At 33.9% G+C, this 20,590-nt stretch overlaps 1 protein-coding gene across 3 annotated transcripts in view; it reads right to left on the bottom strand.

Annotated features, from left to right (window-relative positions):
* Nucleotides 1-19,054: 19,054 nt before the first annotated feature.
* Fbxl4 (F-box and leucine rich repeat protein 4) overlaps nucleotides 19,055-20,590 on the bottom strand; it is a 90,370-nt gene continuing 88,834 nt past the window's right edge. The window contains exon 9 of one of the 3 annotated variants that reach the window (XM_047558961.1): nucleotides 19,055-19,584. In XM_047558961.1, coding sequence (XP_047414917.1) covers nucleotides 19,421-19,584 — 164 coding nt within the window. In that variant the 3' untranslated portion in view covers nucleotides 19,055-19,420. The remainder of the gene's footprint in view (nucleotides 19,585-20,590) is intronic. The other 2 variants (XM_047558962.1, XR_007109544.1) reach the window with 2 other exon arrangements.

Below are 20,590 nucleotides of genomic sequence, written 5' to 3'. Positions count from 1 at the left end.
AGATAGTTGAATTAAGTTGGTTCTAGTTTCCACTACCTATTTAAAATCAAACTAATCAGAGCACCTTAATTTTTTTTCTTGGAAAATCTTGGAAAGTGGTAGTCAGAAAGAAAAAAAAACTTTTTACCTAGAAATGTTTATTAAAAATTAATATTTTTAAGGTACTGTGGGAAAATGAGAAACTATTTTCTGCAAAATAAGAGTTAGATCTAATTTGATAATGAAATTAAGTTTTCTGTTGTCATTATGCAAGCATTTTTTTTCAGGGGAAGACATACTAATCCCACATATGCCCACTTTATATTTTACAAACTGTACTATGTTAAAAAAACTGTTGGGTGCAACTAAGTGGACTGGGAAGGCTATTGACTCTGATTTAGAAGATGTATGTGTATAGCAGAGGATCTGCCAGATGCTGTCTGCCTCTCTAACGTCATTAGCATAATCTCTTAATTTGGAGGAAGAGGATAAGGTATTATCAGATAGTTCTGCATGGGTGCTGAATTATCAGAATTATTTGTATAGGGAGGCAACATTTTAGAAACTGGTAAAAGGTTTATTTCTAAAAGAGCTTCATATGGCATAGATTTGAATGGAATCTTAACCAGATGATAAATATAAAACAAAATTCTCTTTATAATTTTGCAGTATTTCACACAGAAAATATATAAATAAAACCATGACAAGTACCTGTATATCTTCCACTTAATTTAAGAAATAAAACATGCTACTCCTCATGTAGTTATGGCTCCCTGGTCATCATTTCCTCTTCTCCACCTGCGGTAAACAACTGAATTTCACATTTACCATTCCCATGAATTCCTTCATATATTACACATATATCTGTATTCTTAAAAGTCTGTCATATTTAAAACTTTGTATAAACAATATAAAACTTTTGAATAAGCCACAATTCATAGAAAATGTAAAAATATTTCAGATGCAAAAGATAAGGCACATTAGATATACCGCTATATTTTCCAGACTTATATAATACATTATTTTGGTTCAAGGCCTATATGGATCTTCCAAACCAGTTATATATTCAAAAACTGAAATGCTACAGAGAAAAGCAAAAGGCAGAATGGGTAATAACCACAACAATATTTATGTTTTGTTTTATTTTGAACCCAGGGCCTCACGTATGCTAAGCAACTGCTCTGCCACTGAGTTACATCCCCAGCCCCATGTTTTGCCTTTTTCAGTATGACCAAAGTCTATATATTTTATAAATTATCAGCTCAATTGTATAAATAAGTCTAAGGAGATAGACCAGCATGAATGTGTTCTTACTTATAAATAACTGTATGTCCTAATAGTTGTCACTTCAGAAATAGTTACTTCCCAATAAAAAGTGTTAGTTTTCATTTTAAGTACTTTTATGGGTATAAAATGGTTTGTGAATAATTATACTATATACATGGAGGGTATCCAGAAGTAAAAAAGTGTATTCTGTCCTTATTCCAATTATAATTAGAATCTACATTGTGGTAGATCATTTCTGAAGATGTCACTACAATATCCCCACCCTGGGTGTGTCCTACAATGAGCATCTCCATCCGTTCTCAAGTGGAGAGTGATTCCCCCCACCACCACCACCAGTTTTTTCCTAAACTGGGCTTCTCCTTATTTTGATCAAGAAAATGCAGCCTTGGAAATAACTCTATGCACCTTAAAAGGCTAAACTTTAAGAGGCCTTGTAACTTCTATTTTTGCATCTTTGGAAGACCTGAGAAGAGAGAGAAACCCAGTCTCTGGCCAACAACCCAAATGAACTAGAGTCCAAACAATTAACTAGGTGCATACCACCCACATGTGAGCTTGGGCAAAAACAGAAGAGTTGTCCAAATCCATAAAATCATGAGAAATAAGAAATCATTCACTTAAAGCTATACATTTTGATGTGGTTACAACGCAGCAATAAATAAATGAAAGAGTCATGTAAATGACTTTGTGTTATAGGTTTGGCATCTTTGCACCATACGATGAAGTCATAAGTAAAAATTTACAAAAAGGATGTTTTACCAATTCTGTGTCATAGTAAAATCCAACATTTAAAGGTTCTTGGAGTTCTATTCCCACCCAATATGGTCTTCTGAAGTATCTTAAACTTGAGAAAGAACTTTAACACTGGATGAAAAATTTCAAACACCAAATGACACTCTTCAACATTTACTGCTAAGTGTGTGGGAAACCCTGAACTACTCTGGTATTATTTGTAATTGCCACAAGGACTTTATAATCCATATACACAAATACATAACAATTTCAAAAAAACAGAAAACATGAATATTATATGTAAGCTAATTCAATTAAAGTTCTTAGGAGGAGAATTCAAAGTTAGAAGGAGTAAAATAAGAATTATTTAGTAGTATTTAATAAAATGAGAAAGTGTAATCAGGCAGGAAAAAAATGGGAAAGCACTTTATGTAGGGAACAACTGGAAAAGACAAGGACAACTTACCTTTTCTGGAAGTGGGTGGGAGAAAGAGTTGCTTAAAAGAATATTCTTTAAACGTTGTTAATACATGACTATTAGAATCTCTTATTTGAAACCAACTAACTGAAATCAAACCATCCAGTCCTAATAAAGAAAAGTAATTCAATGAATTATAAAACATAATATTTCTGAAATGACTTGATCCTTGGGAACAATTCAATCATCAGGACTCAGTCTGGCTGTCTTTATGTCCTAGAGGTGAATTCATCATGGTGACTAGAATGCTTGGCTTGTATTTTGTACTAATGGCATCCCCAGACTAAAGAGTTCCATCTGAGACCCAGAACTACTTTTATTAACCATCTCTGTGTACCAGCTGTGGTGTGCATGCCTGTAATCCCAGCAACTAAATGACTCAGAGGATCACAAATTTGAGGCCAGCGTGGGCAACTTAGTGAGACCCTCAAAAGTAAAGATAAAAGGACTGAGGCTATAGCTCAGTTGTAGAGTGCCCCTGATTTAAATCCTCAGTAACCACAACAACAGCAGCTGCAATAGCATCACCACCACTTGTGTTAGGGGAGGGTTTGCAATGCTTTTGACTAGCCAATCAGTTCAAATGCTAACCCCTAAAAGCAAGGAATCAACCCAAGACTTATGTCCTCTGAAATATGTGAACACTTCTCTGAAAGAGTTGTTCTCCCAGAGAAAGTCAGAATGGCAACTCAAGAAGGGTTAAAATGTGGCCAAATAGGAAAAAAGGTGTGTGTGTGTGTATGTGCACTGTTCACTATAATTAACATACTTTTAACAGAGTATGCTGATATTATAAACATCTTTAGGAAAAGACCTAAAAGTAAAGGAACTTCTATATTGACTTAGTGATGTAAAGAAATAGATTGTATCTATATGTGAGTCACAAAAGTGAAGATTATTAGTCATCTCTCAACCTATAGTTTCATATTTCTTATTGTGGAGGTAATAGACATTTCCAGGAAACTACTCTTAGAAGATTAAACTATTTTATCTAAAAAATGTACTTATTTGAAATTCCACAACATTCTTAATGAAAATAATATTATCTGCATAATTACATTAAATGGCTTCTGGAATACATTACCACTAATGATGCTAATAGAGCTAGTCCAGATGCAAACTATAAAAACATCCATTATCTTTTGTCCTTGAAGGAACTTCAAAAATTGCTTTTTTCCCCTCTTGTAGGAAGCCTACTAATGTTATACTAGAATTCATCTTATTTTGTAAACTGCTCTACAGAGCCTCAATATCTCATAAAAGTTTCAGGAAATATTCTAAGAATATACCCCATTATTTTGTGCTTTTTCCCCTATGGTCCAGTTTCATATATGATTGATTTAATGAATGTGGTAGCCAGGATATTTAAATCTCATTTTTATTTTTCTTCCTAGCTTGTATTCGGTCTACAGATATTAGGCAACACCATAGACAACAAATATATTTTATAAAATAAAGTAATTTTCCACTATTGGTAATACATAAAAGTTGAAATTAGGTTTTATTGTGTATCACTGTTATGTTAGTTTATAGAATTAAACTAACTGCAGTGATAAAGTAATTGAGATATTCTGGGTCTCAGTTAATAAAAAAAGGAAAAGTCACACTAAAACCATGTTTCTAAAAAAATAGTACTTTAAGCACAGTATTGGCATCAAAGTAGACGTGAAAATCAATGGGATAGAAGACTCAGAAACAAACCCACATACTTACAGCCATCTGATACTTGACAAAGGTGCTAAAAATGTATGTTTGAGAAAAGATAGTCTTTTTAACAAATGGTCCTGGGAAACTGGATATCTATATGTAGAAGAATAAAATCAGATGCTTGTCTTTCACCCTGCACAGAAGTCAAATCAAAATGGATCAAAGACTTGGGAATTAAACCAGAAGCCATGCATCTGCTAGAAGAAAACATAGGGTCAACCCTCCACCATATAGGTATAGGCACTAACTTCCTCAACAAGACCCCTAAAGCTTAAGAAATAAAACTAAGACTCAATAACAGGAATAATGTTAAATTAAAAAGCTTCTGCATAGCTGAAGAAACAAGAGAGTAAAGAGAGCCTACAGAATAGGAAAAAAAACTTTGCCAGCTACTCTTATGACAGGGGATTAATATCCAGAATAAATAAAGAATTCAAAAACCTCAATGCAAAAGAGAAAGAAAAAACCCAAATAACCCAATCAGTAAATGGGAAAAATAACTAAAAAGAAAATTCTCAAAAAAAAAAACCCCAAATTAAAACCACACTAAGAATACAAATGATAATAAATAATGGTGAGATTGTGGAGAAAAAGTACACTTGCACATTGTTGGTGGGACTGCAAATTAGTACAACCACTCTGGAAAGCAGTGTGGCAATATCTCAAAAAACTGGAAATGGAACCACTATATGACCCAACTACCCCACTCTTGGAACTAAAATGAGCATACTAGAGCAATACAGCCACTATAAAGTTTATAGCAGCACAATTCACAATAGCCAAACTATGGAATCAACCCAGATGCCTGTCAATAGATGAATGGATCAAGAAAATGTGGTATATTTACACAATGAAGTTTTATTCCACAGTAAAGAAGAATGAAATAATGGCATTGGCCAGTAAACAGGTGAAAATGAAGAAAAATCATGCTAAGTGAAATAAACCAGAATCAGAAGATTAAGGGTTGAATGTTTTCTCTCATATGTAGAAGCTAGAGCAAAATTAGGGAAAAAAAGCAGTGGGGAAGGGGATCCAATACCATAAAGATGTAGGGAAGGTCAGTGGAGTAGAAGTAGGAGAATAAGAGGGAGAAAGGAATGGAAAGGGGAAGAAATATGGAATGGATCTAACAGAATCGTAGTACGTACAAATATAAATGCACTAAAGGGAATTTCTCCTTTACAAAAACATAGAAAGTATCAATCAAAAATAAAAGAGAAAGGAATATCAGTAGAATAAAGGAGAGAGAAAAGGGAGGGAGAGGGAAGGAAAAGGGAGGGTAAGTGGGGATTGAAATAGAATTCCTTGTATATATAACTTTGCTAAAAGGAACACAAATACTATGTATAAGAGGCTGATAAAAATTTTTAAAAATAGTTGTTTCTAAGATAGGCAAGAGCATGGTGATACTTCAAGTGTGTGCATTCCAAGTCCAGTGATGACTAGATCTCAAAGACAAAGCATACATAATGCAAACCTCTGATACTTTTGATAGTATGTTATGGACATTAGTACATGTAGGATATTTTGAATGCCTTTATTTTCCTCTATATAAATTGACAGTCACACAATTTTTTTTTCTTTTCTGGGAAATATCTATGTTAGGGCTCTCCAGAGAAAGAGAACTGATAGGATGTGCATGTTAAAGAGATTTATTATAAGGATTTGGCTCATATGACTATGGAGGCTGGCAAGTCCAAAATCTGCCAAGTAGGCTGGCAGACTGGCGATATAAAGCCACACTGGAGTTGTCATCTCAAGACCAGCAGGCTGGATAGCTAGTGTTACAACTCAAGTCCTGAGGCAGTTGCTGTGGAACCAGGAGAGTCAACCTTGCAGATCAAGGTCAAAGGCATTCTACTGGAGAAATTCTTTCTGCAAGAAGGCTAGTTTGTTTATTTTCTGTGGACCTTCAAATGATTGGATAAAGCCCCCCACATTGTGGAAAGCAATCAGCTTTACTTAAAGTGTATCCCTTTAAATGTTTTACTTTTTGTTTATTTGTTTATTTTTGAGATAGGCTCTCACATGTTGCAAGGCTGGTTGAAAACTCCCAGGCTCAAGTAATCTTGTGACCTCAACCTCCCAAGTAGTTGGGATTACAGGCCTGTGCCACCACAAACTGCTCAATTTAAATTCTTATCTCATCACCCTCCCACCAACTGAAGCACACGAAATAATGTTTTGATTAAATATCTGAACATTCTATGACCCAGCCAAATTGACAAAATTAACCACCACAAGTCCACCCTGTCAAGTTGCAGGAACAGAAAGCAAAAACATGCTAGTGGTATGCTAAGGGTAGTGGTGAATGGTGCCACGCCCAGTGCCATTCCTTGGTTTCTGAACCTGCAAATCCTGGCTATGGAGAAAACATAACAGTTATTGGATGCTGATTCAGAGCATAGACTGCCTTCTGAAGAACCCTGCCCTATATCTACAGTATTGCCACCATGCTGGTTCTAGAACTGTCTTCAAAAAGTCACTCCACCATTCTATCAAGCCACCTACTTCAGGATGGTGGGGGGAAAAAAGACCATGACCCTGAACCCATTTGCTGTGAAGTGAATTCCTTGATTAGAAGCAATGCTATGTGGAATACTATGATGGTGGATAAGGTGTTCTGTAACTCAGATGATGGTTTTGCATGCAGGAAAGGCAAATGCATATCCAAAGTAAATGTGTATTCCAGAAAGAATAAAATGCTACTTCTTCCATGAAGTGTTCCAGTGTAATCAACCTGCCACCAGTTATGGTTACATAACAGTTGGGCTCTTACATGATAATTTAGGATATGTCTACTGGCTATAAAATGGTGCAAGAACCAATAATATCTAGGGGGAAATGACTTTCCTATGTGCTAACCATAGGATATTCCTTACCCTGGCCTAATTTGACTCTAAATAATTATACATAATTTGGAGAAACCTCCGGACCAACTACTCAAGGTTTGGTGTTCAAATTAAGTTCTTAGGACAGGTGTGAGCCCAAACAGATGTCAGTCATTGGATAGTGTACTGACACATGAGGTATTCCAGGCAGGGCAGTGTGGACCAGGAAGGGAAAATGTCCAAATAAGTGACATTAATGAGACTTAATCTTATGTTACTAAAAATATTTTAACAGTTCAACATTTTTTCCCTTCAGTTTTCAAAGTTCTTTGAACCTACTATCTAAATAAACCTCAGTTCTCTTCCAGGCAGGCAGATTTCTATGGCATAAAACTTCTACCAGTACAACTGGTTTTAGAGGGCATGTATCAGAGGATGCAGAGGAACAAGATGCCCTGAGTTTGTGTTTTCATCAAGAAGATTCCTGGTTTTCAGAATTCCTGAATATTGTTACCTATTTGTATATCTATCCAGATATGTATACCATGAAAGTGCCAGTATAATAGGAATATAAATCTGGTGTATTTCACTAACATTGAATTCATAGTAGGAATTCATATTTCAATTAAGCAACTAAAACTTGTTGAAATATCAACTTTAAATTGCCATAATTCAAAATAAGTGTCATATGTAATTGAAAAATAAACTAGAAAAAGATGATAGTACTGTTTGTAAAAGGGATGATAAATCTGAAAGTAATAAAATGACTTTCAGAGTAGATGGCAAATTTAGAGAAAATAAAATTGCCATTAAAAACATTGCCTAATTTATAAAACTTGGATCTTAATAGTCTTGCTTTATACTGGAGATAGGCCAAGCTGTGGATAATCTCCAATATTTGCTCAACAAATATTTATTGAGTATCTATTATGTGCCAGGTACTATTCTAAGCCTTGGCAATAACGTATAAAATAAAGTCTTTGTGCTTATACAGTTTAAAATTATAGAGCAGTAGATACAAATGAATATATAGTATATAAAATAGTCATAAATACTCTAAAATATGGCAGGTTACAAGGGATAGTGATTGATGAGGGGAGGGGTGTTGGGGTCTTAAGCCCCCTTGCTCTTCTTGACCAGCGACAAGGAAAGGGGACACTCTCCAACAAGGTCAGACCAGGATAGGTAGGGCAGACTGACCACCGGCTCCCAGCCCTCCAGGTGGAGGGCAATCAGATGCGTCAGGGAGACCAGTCACAGCAAGAACTCCTTTATTGAGGAAATCACACAGCTTTTATGTAGGGTGGGGGCTAGGCAGGAACCAATCAGCTTAAAGGTCAGCAAGGCATAGAGGATTCATGCAAGTGAGAGTCCCATAGGACTATATGGCAAGCACGAGCTGATCACATTCGTGGAACTGTTGTTAACCAATCCCTAACGGTGGCCCGACTTATCGTCATTAACCTTTGAAACCGCCTTTGAGCCTTGATCTTGCTCACTCGCCAGGGAGTAAGGAGTCAGCCTGAGTTAGTTAACGTGTCATTAGTCCCAAAAGAGGGGAATATGCCATTTCATTTTGGTCAATATGGGCCTTTCAGCATAGGCAAAATTTAAAGAGACTTGGGAGGATGCTAATACTAATCAAAGCATTTTCACTTCAAAGTAACAAGCTATTTTGGTTCCCACATTTCTGAATTTTTATATTTGTGTTAATCAGCTTTCCATCACTATGACACAATACCTGAGATTAAGAGAAAATTTTTATTTTTCTCTCATTCTCTTTTGGAGGTTCCAGTCTATGACTGATTGGCACCATAGCTTTGAGCCTGTGGTGAGACAGAACATCGTGGTGTGAGAAGGAGCAAAAACACTTACCTCATAGCCAAAAAGCAAGACAGGAAGAAGAAAAGGGTGGGAGTACCACAGTATTTTTGAAGGGCATTGTGCCCAATGATCTTGAGGCTTCCTACTAAGCCCCCATTTGCGGGGGTTGGTAGGTATTGGGGATTGAATCCAGGAGCACTCTTGCACTGAGATACATCCCCAGTCCTTTTGAAAATTTTATTTTGAAACAGTGTCTAAAAAAACTGCCAGGCTGAGCTTAAATTTGCAATCCTCCTGTCTCAGCCTCCCAAGTAGCTGCAATTAGAGGTATGTACTACTGCACCCAGCAAAACCGTAATTCTTAAAATTCATTACCTCCAAATAGTGCAACCCTGAGGACCAACCCTAAAATGTATGGTCCTTTGGAGGACACTTAACCTAACCATATCATATATAATCAAAATGTCATCAATTATGGAGGTCTGGTACATTAAATGTGGTGATAAAAATTAATTCATGAAGACAAATATAAAGCCCAAATAAACATAGTAGCATCACAGCATTTTTTTTCATTGTCACCCCAATAATGTATAGGGTTTGTACTACTTAGACTACTTTGGACAGTTTGGGTATTTGTTTAAAACGTAGTTCTGAGAGTTCTATCTACTATCAGACTATACAAGGGTTTGGGGACTAGAAATTTACATTTAAAAAAATCCCAGGTTATTCTTACATATAATGATGTAAGCAAACTTCAGAGTAACAAAAGAGCATTTTAATAATTTTGAATGTTTAAAGCCTTACTAGGTTGAATATTAAGATTAAAAACAAAGAAGTATCATACATTACTACTTCATCTCAAATCTCTTAAAAATAAGATGGGATATGAATAAAGGAAAACTAAAGTTCCATTACTCTACTATAATTCTAAGAAAAACAGTGATTAAACTACAATAAAAATCGGAGGATATGCTTTGTCAATTAAGTGACTAAAACAGCATTAGAATGATAGCTTTATAGTAAGAATGGCCTCAGAAAGATTGCAGAACAACTTCTGAGGAAATTGAAACTCAAAGTTAAATAACAGCCAAAAAGTAGTACAGTTCAGACTGCCCATCCCTCATGACTTTTGTTTTTCTTCTATCACTTCCATTGCTGTACCATCAATGACCCAGGGACTAGAACTACTTTAGCTTATTTCCTACAGAATTAGGTGATATTGATATTTGGGAGAATCTTTTCCCCCAAAATTCAAATGAAGATCTTTCTAGAAATTCTGAACTTAAACCCATATAGTCAGCATATATTTCTCTTTTAAAAATTAAGATATTTCCTTTCACATTATTTTGACATATTTTGGCTACTTATAGTGAATTCAAATATTTGTAGAAGATTGTTGTACTTGAAGTGTTATTGACCAGAATTATAGGTTCTCAAAACCTTTGGCTGTCATTTACAATGACAGGAAGAGTAGCTTTACTATCAATGACTTGACCATGTAATATTTGGCCAACCGAATGTGAGTGGACTTGAGCACTGTATCTACTTGGAGGCTTTCACATTGCTGCCAGTTCTCTTGCTTCAGTGCCTCTGCCACAGAAGGGCATAGGCCAAGATAGAGTCTTCATGTCCAGACTAGGTCCTGGCTGGGGTGAAGCTGAACCTAAGCCACACACTGCAGTGCAGCCACAGCAACCACTCACAGGAGTCAACAAACCGCATGAGAAAATTGCATTGGTAAGCATCACTGAATTCACTGTAGCCTGAGAAAAGCTGGTACCTTAAGTAAAAAGATATCCAAAGTAAGTATTTTGAGGTTCCCAGACCAAGCATTTTTCTTATGAAAATGGGTAAATATCTTCTCAATGTTCCTAAAAGTACATTAATGAATAGAATGTTTTTATGTAGTCTTAAACCTGGTATATGATAGGTGCATATTTGAGTTATGGTCATTTGTGTTTGAAAAATAGTTGTAATTAATTTGTTTCACAATTTCATGATGTAAAATTTCACCAATGTGCCGGAAGGAAATGTCACGGTTTATCTGGGGATATAATTTTCAAAGTCCCTGGAAATATAAGGGAAAAAAATTATAAGCCCACATTCAATGCCCTATCAACTTACATGATTTATGTCAGATTTACATCAGCAAAAATAATTTGCCTTTCCTTATAAAGTTTTTCATATATTTTCTTCTTAATACTCCTTATTTCCTACTTATGATTGTTTAATGTTAGAAAAATTCCTTTTTATTCTTACAGTGTATCCAATTGCAAAGAGGAATTTCATAGATATTGAAGGACTACTTGACTACTGATAGTACTGCCTATGTCCTTTTTTTCTTTTAAAGAAACTATGATATCAATGTTTAATAACTTCATCTGGCAGTGGTGACCTGAAGCTAGTTCACACCAACTCAAAACAGCAAAATGTGTGAATCTCATCCCAACTCGGCATTAAATGACTTCACATTGACAGCTTGAAATCAGTTATGGTGGGAGTATTTACACAGTAAAAACTGGAAAGCAATACAAATCAGGGCTTTTTCCTCCTACAGAGTTGGTTAAATATTTATCACTGTACCACTGTACCAGGTTTAAAAAAATCCACCTTTTTAACATTTGATATTTTAATGCTTGAAATACTTTAAAAACAGTCCAGTTAGTTTTATGAGGGGAGATTTAAGGCTACAAAGTTAGAATAAAGCTAGCAGCTACTAGAAGTATGGCAGAACTGAAAGCACCAAGGAACACAGCCTGATGATGTTCCAGGAGCCCTTCCTCCTGTACTCTAGACCCTGGTAAAACTGATGTACCCCAGAGTAGGAGACAATCCCCTTAATTCTGGCAAGGAGTGCACATAAACTGGACAGTAGAAGACACTGTGACAGACAGAGGCAGACCAGTCCTCTAACATTCCAATAGTGTTCCTTTTTTCTGTGTAATCACACATGGTCAAAAACACACTGATGACAATGAGGTCAATATATGCTAGCTACACACATTTAGGTCTTTCAATTTTTCAAATATGTCTGATTATGAAGACTTAGGAATATTTATTTTGAGTTTTATTGGGTGGCACTGCTTTTAGGACTTCTAAACATGTTTAAAAGTGATCAGGGCTTCAACTATATCAATTCTTCACTGAGTTATCTGTCAGCTAAAACATCAAGAAAGAATGGTATTAGGTTTAACAATTCTCTGGCTTTGGTTGTAATCTTAGCAACAACTTACAAATATCCCATATAAAACACCACAGAAATATAACTTTCCACTAAAAAAAGGTTTTAGCAAAATGAAACACATATTAAACAAATGTTTTAAATCACATGCAGTGGTCCATGCCTGTAATCCCAGTGACTTGGGAGGCTAAGGTAGGAGGATTGTAATTTCAAAACCAGTCTCAACAAAAATGAGACACTAAGCAACTTGGTGAGACCCTGTCTCTAAATAAAATACAAAATAGGCTTGGGGATGTAGCAAGTTTGTTAAAAGTTACCCTAGTGAATTCCTTTCTTGTTAATACCATATAATACTGCTTAGTGGTGTTTTTCAAACTGTGCTCTGAAAAACAGAAGTTTCTAAGAAATGGTGATTTATTCCACAGGAGACTGGTGAACATGACAAACCTTAACTCACCCCAGCATCAAGGTGTCCAAGAGCATCTTAGAGGCCCTCAAGTCCAGCAGTAAAGATGCCTGCCTAACTTTGTTAAACCTACTATATCTATCCAATGCTATTTTACTACAGAATTTTTTTCTTGGCAAACACCAATCTTTAAAATTTGTTGGTGGTTATTTATGTGCATTCTCTGTACTCAGGCACCCTTGCCCTGATCTGTGCCAGGCACAAAACTATCAATATATTTTTGTGGTTGGTATTGAGATTATAATATAGATGGGTGAATGTCTTACCTTGTGTTATTCATTTCATCTTAGCTCACCAGAAATATGGGCATGACTAAGAACTATGGAACAACTTAAGAGCTAATTAGTAATGGGGGAAAGGGCATTCTACAAAAGATACTTTATAAGTAAAAAAGGAAACCACCATGTCAAACTTTGGCTTGTTTTAAGTAACAAATCAAACAAGTTTCTGAATAAATACATTTTAATTAGGGAAAATTACTAAGAATGTAAGAAAAGAGTAACAGTGTAAACTCCATTTAAATTGCAGACTCAGGTAATTTTAGAATTTAAAATGACATCTTCTGATGTCATTTCATAGTGTATGGATGGACTGGTAGTGTTTTGCACATAGATGATAGCTTATCTTCTAGGCTTATCCTGTCTAATCTATAGGATCTGTGTTAAAAACATATGGACCCAAATCTTCCATTATATTAAGACAGTGTTCTAAAATTATCAGTTTTGAAAGTGAGCTAATGAGATACTCAAGTTTATTATTTTAAAGTACAGAAAAATAGTAATACCAGAAATCATTAGACTTTCAACTTTTTATGCAAACAAAATCTAAAACATCTTAATCAGTTGTCTGTAGAGATCTTTGTTACAGAGAAAGATGGTATCTTTGGTGTATTCTTTGCAATGTGTGAGATCATATGACTGTTAATTTTATATTTTTCCTTAAAATTTTTATAGTTGTCTTTACTCATTTACATTACTTTGTAAAATTCATGAATTAAAAATTTCCCACTGAAAATAGCAATTTTGACCCTTTCAAAATGCAAATAAACCACTAATAGTATCTATATGTTCAAAAATTTAAACCAAAATTTCACTTAGACATAGTGAGTATACTTCTTGTTGTACCAAAAAACTCTTGTCTCTATTAATATTTGTAAAAATACACAATAAACCATAATCTATGATTAAAATAAACAGAGCCTTAACAATGTTAGCTAATTTCAAAACCCCCTATTCTAATAGTTGTGATTAATCTTGCACACACACACACACACACAAAAACCTTTTACAATCAGATTTTTCTATATTTTGGCTCAAAACTAAGCACTCCACAGGAAAGGAAGGATTTTGTCTATATTGTATATTTTAAAGATCTTATTTCAGTATATTGTCAATATGCAAATAAAGTGAAGATTGTCAGTTAAGATTCACTGAAAGATTTTCAGGTGGTGCAAAAGGAAAGTTCAGACATACCAATATCAATTGGGCTAAGTGAGGAGAAAACTAATGTAACACTGATAAATGTGTAATAAATGGTTTTGCAAATAAAAATTAGTCTTAGTTTTAGGAATCCTTCAATAACTTTAAATAAAAAATGAAAAACAATATTCAAAATTAATATACCTGGTAGCCAAATATAATTTTTATTGACTCTTTTTGCCTAGTATTACTACACTTACAAATGTGAGCTTTGGTTTTAGTTAATTTGGAGGAAACACACACACACACACACACACACACACACAAAAACCTTTTACAATCAGATTTTTCTATATTTTGGTTCAAAACTAAGCACTCCACAGGAAAAGAAGGATTTTGTCTATATTGTATATTTTAAAGATCTTATTTCAGAGAAATTAATATAAGAGTATCATTAGGTTATGCTCTCAAACATATCAGGGACATATTTTTTTCTGCCACTAGCCTCTGAGAAAATAATTTACCTTAGCAAAATACTAATAATTATACAAAAATTTCAGACAGTTGTAAAAGCTAACAAGTTATTTGGCTTCATATTTTGATGTATAGAGTCTACATAAATTCTTGTTATGGTAAACAAGACAAAATATTATTGTTTTAAAATCTAAATAGTAAAATGAGAAATACACCTGAGAATAGGTTTGAATATGGTTTATGAAATTAGAAATGGACAATTGATTATACTAATTGACTAAATCATACTATAGCACAGGGGTTAGAAATTGGGTCCACAAACCAAATCAGTCTGCCTCTTTAAAGGTGTTTTTTAATGGGTAAAAAAAAATGTTTTATAACACACAAAAAGTATGTAGAGTTTAACTTTCATTGTCCACAAATAAATTTTTATTGAAACTTGGCCACATTTATTGATTTATGAATTGTCTATGATTATTTTCACACCACATAGAGTTGGGACTCATTTGGTACTCTCAGTATTCTGCACTGCTGCTACCAAACACACTAAAAGTGTAATGGTGATCACTAGCATTTTGAATACCACACATATTGTGTACACACACACCCAAACCTCCCATTGTATTCAGGCAGTATCCTGAAACAATCAGTTTTGAAAGTGAGGCAATGAGATAATCGAGTTTGTTTACATGCACAAAAACACACTTTATTATCAGTGTCTACCTATAATGTCAAAGCAAGAGAAAAGTAAACTTTAAGTGGTAATATTTTTAAGGCATAGTAGAGTGAGGATTATTTTGTTAAAAATTAGATGGCAATGCATGGTATTTAACATGCAATGATAGAATAGTTGTTTTAAAAGAATACGTTAGAATTACCAGGCTAAACACTCATTACAAAATCCTTAATTCATATAAATGTAGTGGTCAGAAAAATTAGAAAATTTAAAACAAGATAACTTATCACAGCAGAATAAATTTATGAAAATAAAGCTGCAACTGAAGTAAAGGACTGAATTGGTACCTAGAAAGGAAAGTCATTTACTGATGCTAAGTTAATTAAATTTGTTTGATAATATCAGTTGAAGAAAAGTAAACATGCCCAAGACTATTACATTACATTTTTGGCAAGAACAGTTGAAGAATTGAGAACCTTGGGAACAACAGCTACAGTAAACAGAAAAATAAAATAGTAAGATGAATGAACATGAGTGGTCTTCTTTGGCTACTGGTGAGTGAACACGTTACTGATACTGCCTAGTTATTGTTTATTTGATGAATCCATGACAAGGATAAAGGAACTGAAGAGTTGGTCCCTATAAATTGTCTGTGTGAAACAATTACATGCAAGATTATTTTCTAAGAAGAAAACAAATTACATACAACCTGAAGTAGAATCTGCTAAGATGTGTCACAACTGGTAGCAGTAAAAGTATGTGTGGTACAAAAAAAGAATTAGCTGGGGCTGGGGTTGTGGCTCAGTGATGGAGCACTTGCCTTGCATGTGTGAGGCACTGCATTTGATCCTCAGCACCACACAAAAAATAAACAAATTATTGTGTTCATCTACAGCTAAAAATATTTTTAAGAAAAGACTTAGCTGGTTAAACTTACAAAGCAAAGTCTATGAAAATGTAAGGTGTTTAAAACCTGTGGTTACTTACTGTATTATTCACTAGCGGGTATTACGTGGAATATATTTTATTCAATCTTGTATTACTGAACTAGTAGTGTCAACAGGGAACATCATTTACTCTTAAAGATTTAAGCATCCACAGTTTTATCTTTAGTCAGATATAGAAACAGAATATCCTGCTTTGTTCTCCCACATAGCAGTTAACTGGCTTAATGGTAGTATGAGGTTTATGATGAGTTTCTGAGCTCAGGGCTGATATTGAAATTTTTCTGTACAAGAAATGCCCACAATCATGACTGTAGGATTAAATCTCACAGTAAATGGTTTTGGAATTTGGATTTTGCTGCAGATTTGATAGTGTTTTGTAATGAATTCAACCAAAAATTACAAACAAAAACCAGTTTTAAATGTGAAAAAACCAGTGTTTAAATGTGAAATACCCTTACATTTTTTTGATGACAACATTCAAATCACAAGTAAGATCAAGCTGCTTTATTAACTTCCTGTTAATAAAAGCAAGCAGGCAGCAAGAACTCCACTCCATGACTTTGTAATTCAAACTAGAATTCCAGGAGTGTTTTGGGGGGCTTGATGCAAGCCAAGTGCAAATGAATCCTCCATTTTTCAAAATCTATTTAACTGTGTCAAAGAGGAGTTTCTATCTAATCTTCAATTGGAAGTGATTAATCTACAAAGTAATAACATGCTAAAAGAAAAATTTCAGGATTAAAAAAAATAATTCTATCAATGCCTTCCTTCCAAGTGATGGATATGCTCAACAAAAATCATATTCTCATGGATTAAGTATTAGACAAACCTACTTTTAAGAAAACATTTTACAAATGAAATATGCTAAGATCTTTCAGATTAGCATTAGCACTTTTCAGTGTTAGGACTGAACCTACAGTCTCATGCATACACCACTGATCTACAATGCAGTCCCCATCATTTTGATGACAGGAAATACTAACTTTGAATTCCAGTAAAGTGAAAGGTTACTCCCAAAATTATTTAATTCTTCTCATCAGCAGAGCCATATTTTAAAAAAAGGAAAGAAGAAAAATGTTCTTAATCATTATGTCTTCAATTTCATCAAAAATTTTGTGGAAACTTGTTTTCTCTCTATTTGTTTAAGTAGCTACACAATAATCTCAACTTTACCTCTTGGTCACAGCCTCATATTTACTATCTAGTCTTTACAGAAAAAGGATTTGCAACCTTTGTTCTAGAATCAGATGCCATCCTAGATGCTTAAAAGCATAGGTTAAATACAACACCTACAAATCCAAATGACCTGGTTTTTGCATGCTGGCTCTGTCACCCACAGCTCGATCATGAGCAAAGTCCTTTGCTTCAGTTTCCTTAGGAGTAAGTAATGGCATCTATTTTTTAAAGTTGCTGTGAGGATTAAAGTGAATTAGTAAATGCAAATCATTGGAATCAGAACCTGACACAAAGCATTTAACTACTGTGAACTTCCAGCTTAAGATAATGGTAGACTTCAAACAGTTGATAATCAAATTATACATCTCCTCACCTTTGAATAAGACATTTGAAATGTTTACAAACCTTCATGGATGAAAAGAAGATTGCAGTGTATGAAGATAAGGATAACCAAGCCCTTTTCCAAATGCTCCTAACTTCTTCCCTCAAATATAAGACTTGAGTGGGGCATACTATGGATATGACCAGGATGGCAATTCTCATATATATACTTTTTTAATGTAGAAGAGATTGTATTATTTTTCTTTTTGTACCAGGGATTGAACCCAGGGGTGCTTAACCACCAAGCCACATTCCCCAGGCCTTTTTAAATATTTTTTAGAGATAGAGTCTCACTGAGTTGCTTTGGGCCTTGATAAGTTGCTGAGCCTAGGTTTGAACTTACAATCCTTCTGCCTCAGTCTCCTGAGTTGCTGGGATTACAGGCATGTACCACCAACTTGTATTACTTTTTTAATATTTTATATTTCATAATATTATATTCTTTATAATCTACAAAAGATTAAATAGTACTATTAAATTATAAAATTTACATTTTTAAAATTTGACATTTTAGAAGTTAATAGCATATGTAAATAACATATTCTTATTTGTTCATACCGAATGCCTACTATTTGCCATATGTATAAATTTACTAGCTTAAGAATGTTGAGGGGAAAATATATTATTGACAGGACCCTCAGAAATTGCTTAAAGATACATATTAATAGCTAATGTGCTTTTTTCTTAAATCAATAGCTCTTATAACAAGAAATTTTAGAGAACCGCTGTCCAAAAAATTTTTTTTTCTGCAATGATAAAAATGTTCTACATCTATGTGTCCAACATGATAACTATTAGGCAGCCTTATGTACTTACTGAACACATGCAAATGAGAAACTGTATCTTAAATTTAACTTGTTAAAAATTGTTCAGCACATTCTACAGGATCATTGCAGAACATTTTTGCCTTTAGTAGAAAATAATGTTTGTTATACTACACAGTTTTAGTTTCTTATTCAAAACAGCCTTGCCTTTTCATAGCACAAAATATTTTCTACTTTGTTAATAGCAATATAAAATCAATTTGCTATTTAACAAATAATGTTTGCTTTTATTTTTTTGACCTTTCCTTTTGTCACCCCTTAACTGTAGCTGAATTCTAATCATTGAATGTATCAGGGTCAGGAAAAAAAATAAACAAAATCCACATATATGATTTTTAAATGTAAATAAAATCCACATGTAATTCAAAAGTCTTAAACCTTTCCCTCTGGCAAATTTTTAAGGCATCTGTTTAACAGTTGGAAAGTTATTTCAATTAGTAGTTTACCTCTTACTCTTGATTATGCCTAGATTTTTATATTGGCAATATCTAGTAATGAAACATAAATGTATCAGAAGTGAAAAAACTACTAATTTTCCAGTTGAACAGTTTAAAAGAAAAATCTTTGGTAGAAAAACATGTTTCTTTCCCCAACTAGCTTGACAATTTTGAATACCAGATAAAATATTTGCTGAGTCATAAAGCTTTAATGAAAAATCCTTACAGGAAAGTGTGAGAAAAACAACTTTATTTTTGCATAAATATCATGATACTTTAATGTTTAAAGTGTCCCTTTAAAAATAAGTTAAAATGTTTCCATATTATTCTTTTATGAACATAATTATTGATTAAAGCATAATTTCACTTTAACACAAAGTAAAAATAATATGTGATTCACATATTCTTGATGAAAATCTTACAATATTTCATGAGAACATTTCTTCACATTTTTACTTGATTCAATGGGAAATTTCATATTTTTCTTTAAAATTCACAAATGTCTTAATTCTCATCATTATAAAACTAAAGATACAACAAAACCACCCCCAAATAAAACCCTGCAAAAGCATATTGATTATAACGACGGAACATGTATTAAGTCACTGAGTAAAGCTCCTTTTTATGAACACTTTTGGAAAGTTTGCACTCAGTTCTAATACAGCTCTGTTATCAATCTGTGAACAGAAGGACACATCAAGCAGGGAAAGATCTTTACAAGATTCCAGGAGTTTTCTTAAGGATGCTGGACTTACCATTCTTGTTCCTGTTTGAAAAAACAAAACCAAACAAAATACCTTAAATATAATATTATAAATGTCCTATCTTGAGTCCCCTTTTATTTCAAATACACTTAAAAAATGTTCTTTTAAAAATTAAAAGCATTTTTTAAAACAAAAGACTTCATACTGAAATACTTCTACTAAAAAAAATCAAAAACAAACAAAAACATTGAGTGTTTCCAGGTAATATGGCATCCAAGATCTGAGTACTGGTCATCTTTATTCCTGCTTCCAACCCCTTCTAATCATTCATCTAAACTTTCCTATCTAGACTTTGTCACTCTAGTATAAAATGGTTTTCACATCTCATTTTCCCTAACCCACAGGTCAAATTAGGCAGCAATGTCTATAATAATTCAACCTCTAATTCTTTGCATTGTAATTACTGAGCAACTACTTTGTTAACCCTATTGAGTATCTGTTTTAGGTACTGTAAATACAAAGATAAATAAGACTCATGTCTGCCTCAGGAACTCACTGACCAGTGTTGAAAGCAAATAAATATAGCACAGTTTCGTAAGTTTTACAGTGAGTGATAGGTGATGGGTGATGAGTTATTTTAGCCCATGTTAAAACTGAAGAAATCATGGGATATTTAGTTAGATGCTAAATTAATTATGTAAAGCATCTGATAGATGGCAGGCACTTAATACCAAATATCACTTGATTTAAAGAGATGATCTGTTGTAAAACATATCTTGCTTTAACCATAGCTTTTCTGGGGAGAAACAATCACAATAATCACTTACACAGATCTAGTAGGAGGGGCATTAGGATTTCTGAAATGTTAACTTAAGCCTCATTCTTTGATAACTCCTTTCTATTCCCCTCCTGTTGTGGGCTCCGGAGCTATAAATATACTGTCATGATCTGTGACTGGTCACAAGGCTAAACCAATTCAGATTCCCCTGGGACTTTAAAATTGGGATTAGGCAAAGCCTTTGGTGTCCACAGATTCCTATTTCAAAAGACAGGTAACACTGGGCTTCA

Source organism: Sciurus carolinensis, chromosome 7 (genome assembly GCF_902686445.1).
Source record: "Sciurus carolinensis chromosome 7, mSciCar1.2, whole genome shotgun sequence".
NCBI classification, from domain to species: domain Eukaryota; kingdom Metazoa; phylum Chordata; class Mammalia; order Rodentia; family Sciuridae; genus Sciurus; species Sciurus carolinensis.
This window is presented reverse-complemented; position numbering and strand designations above follow the sequence as displayed.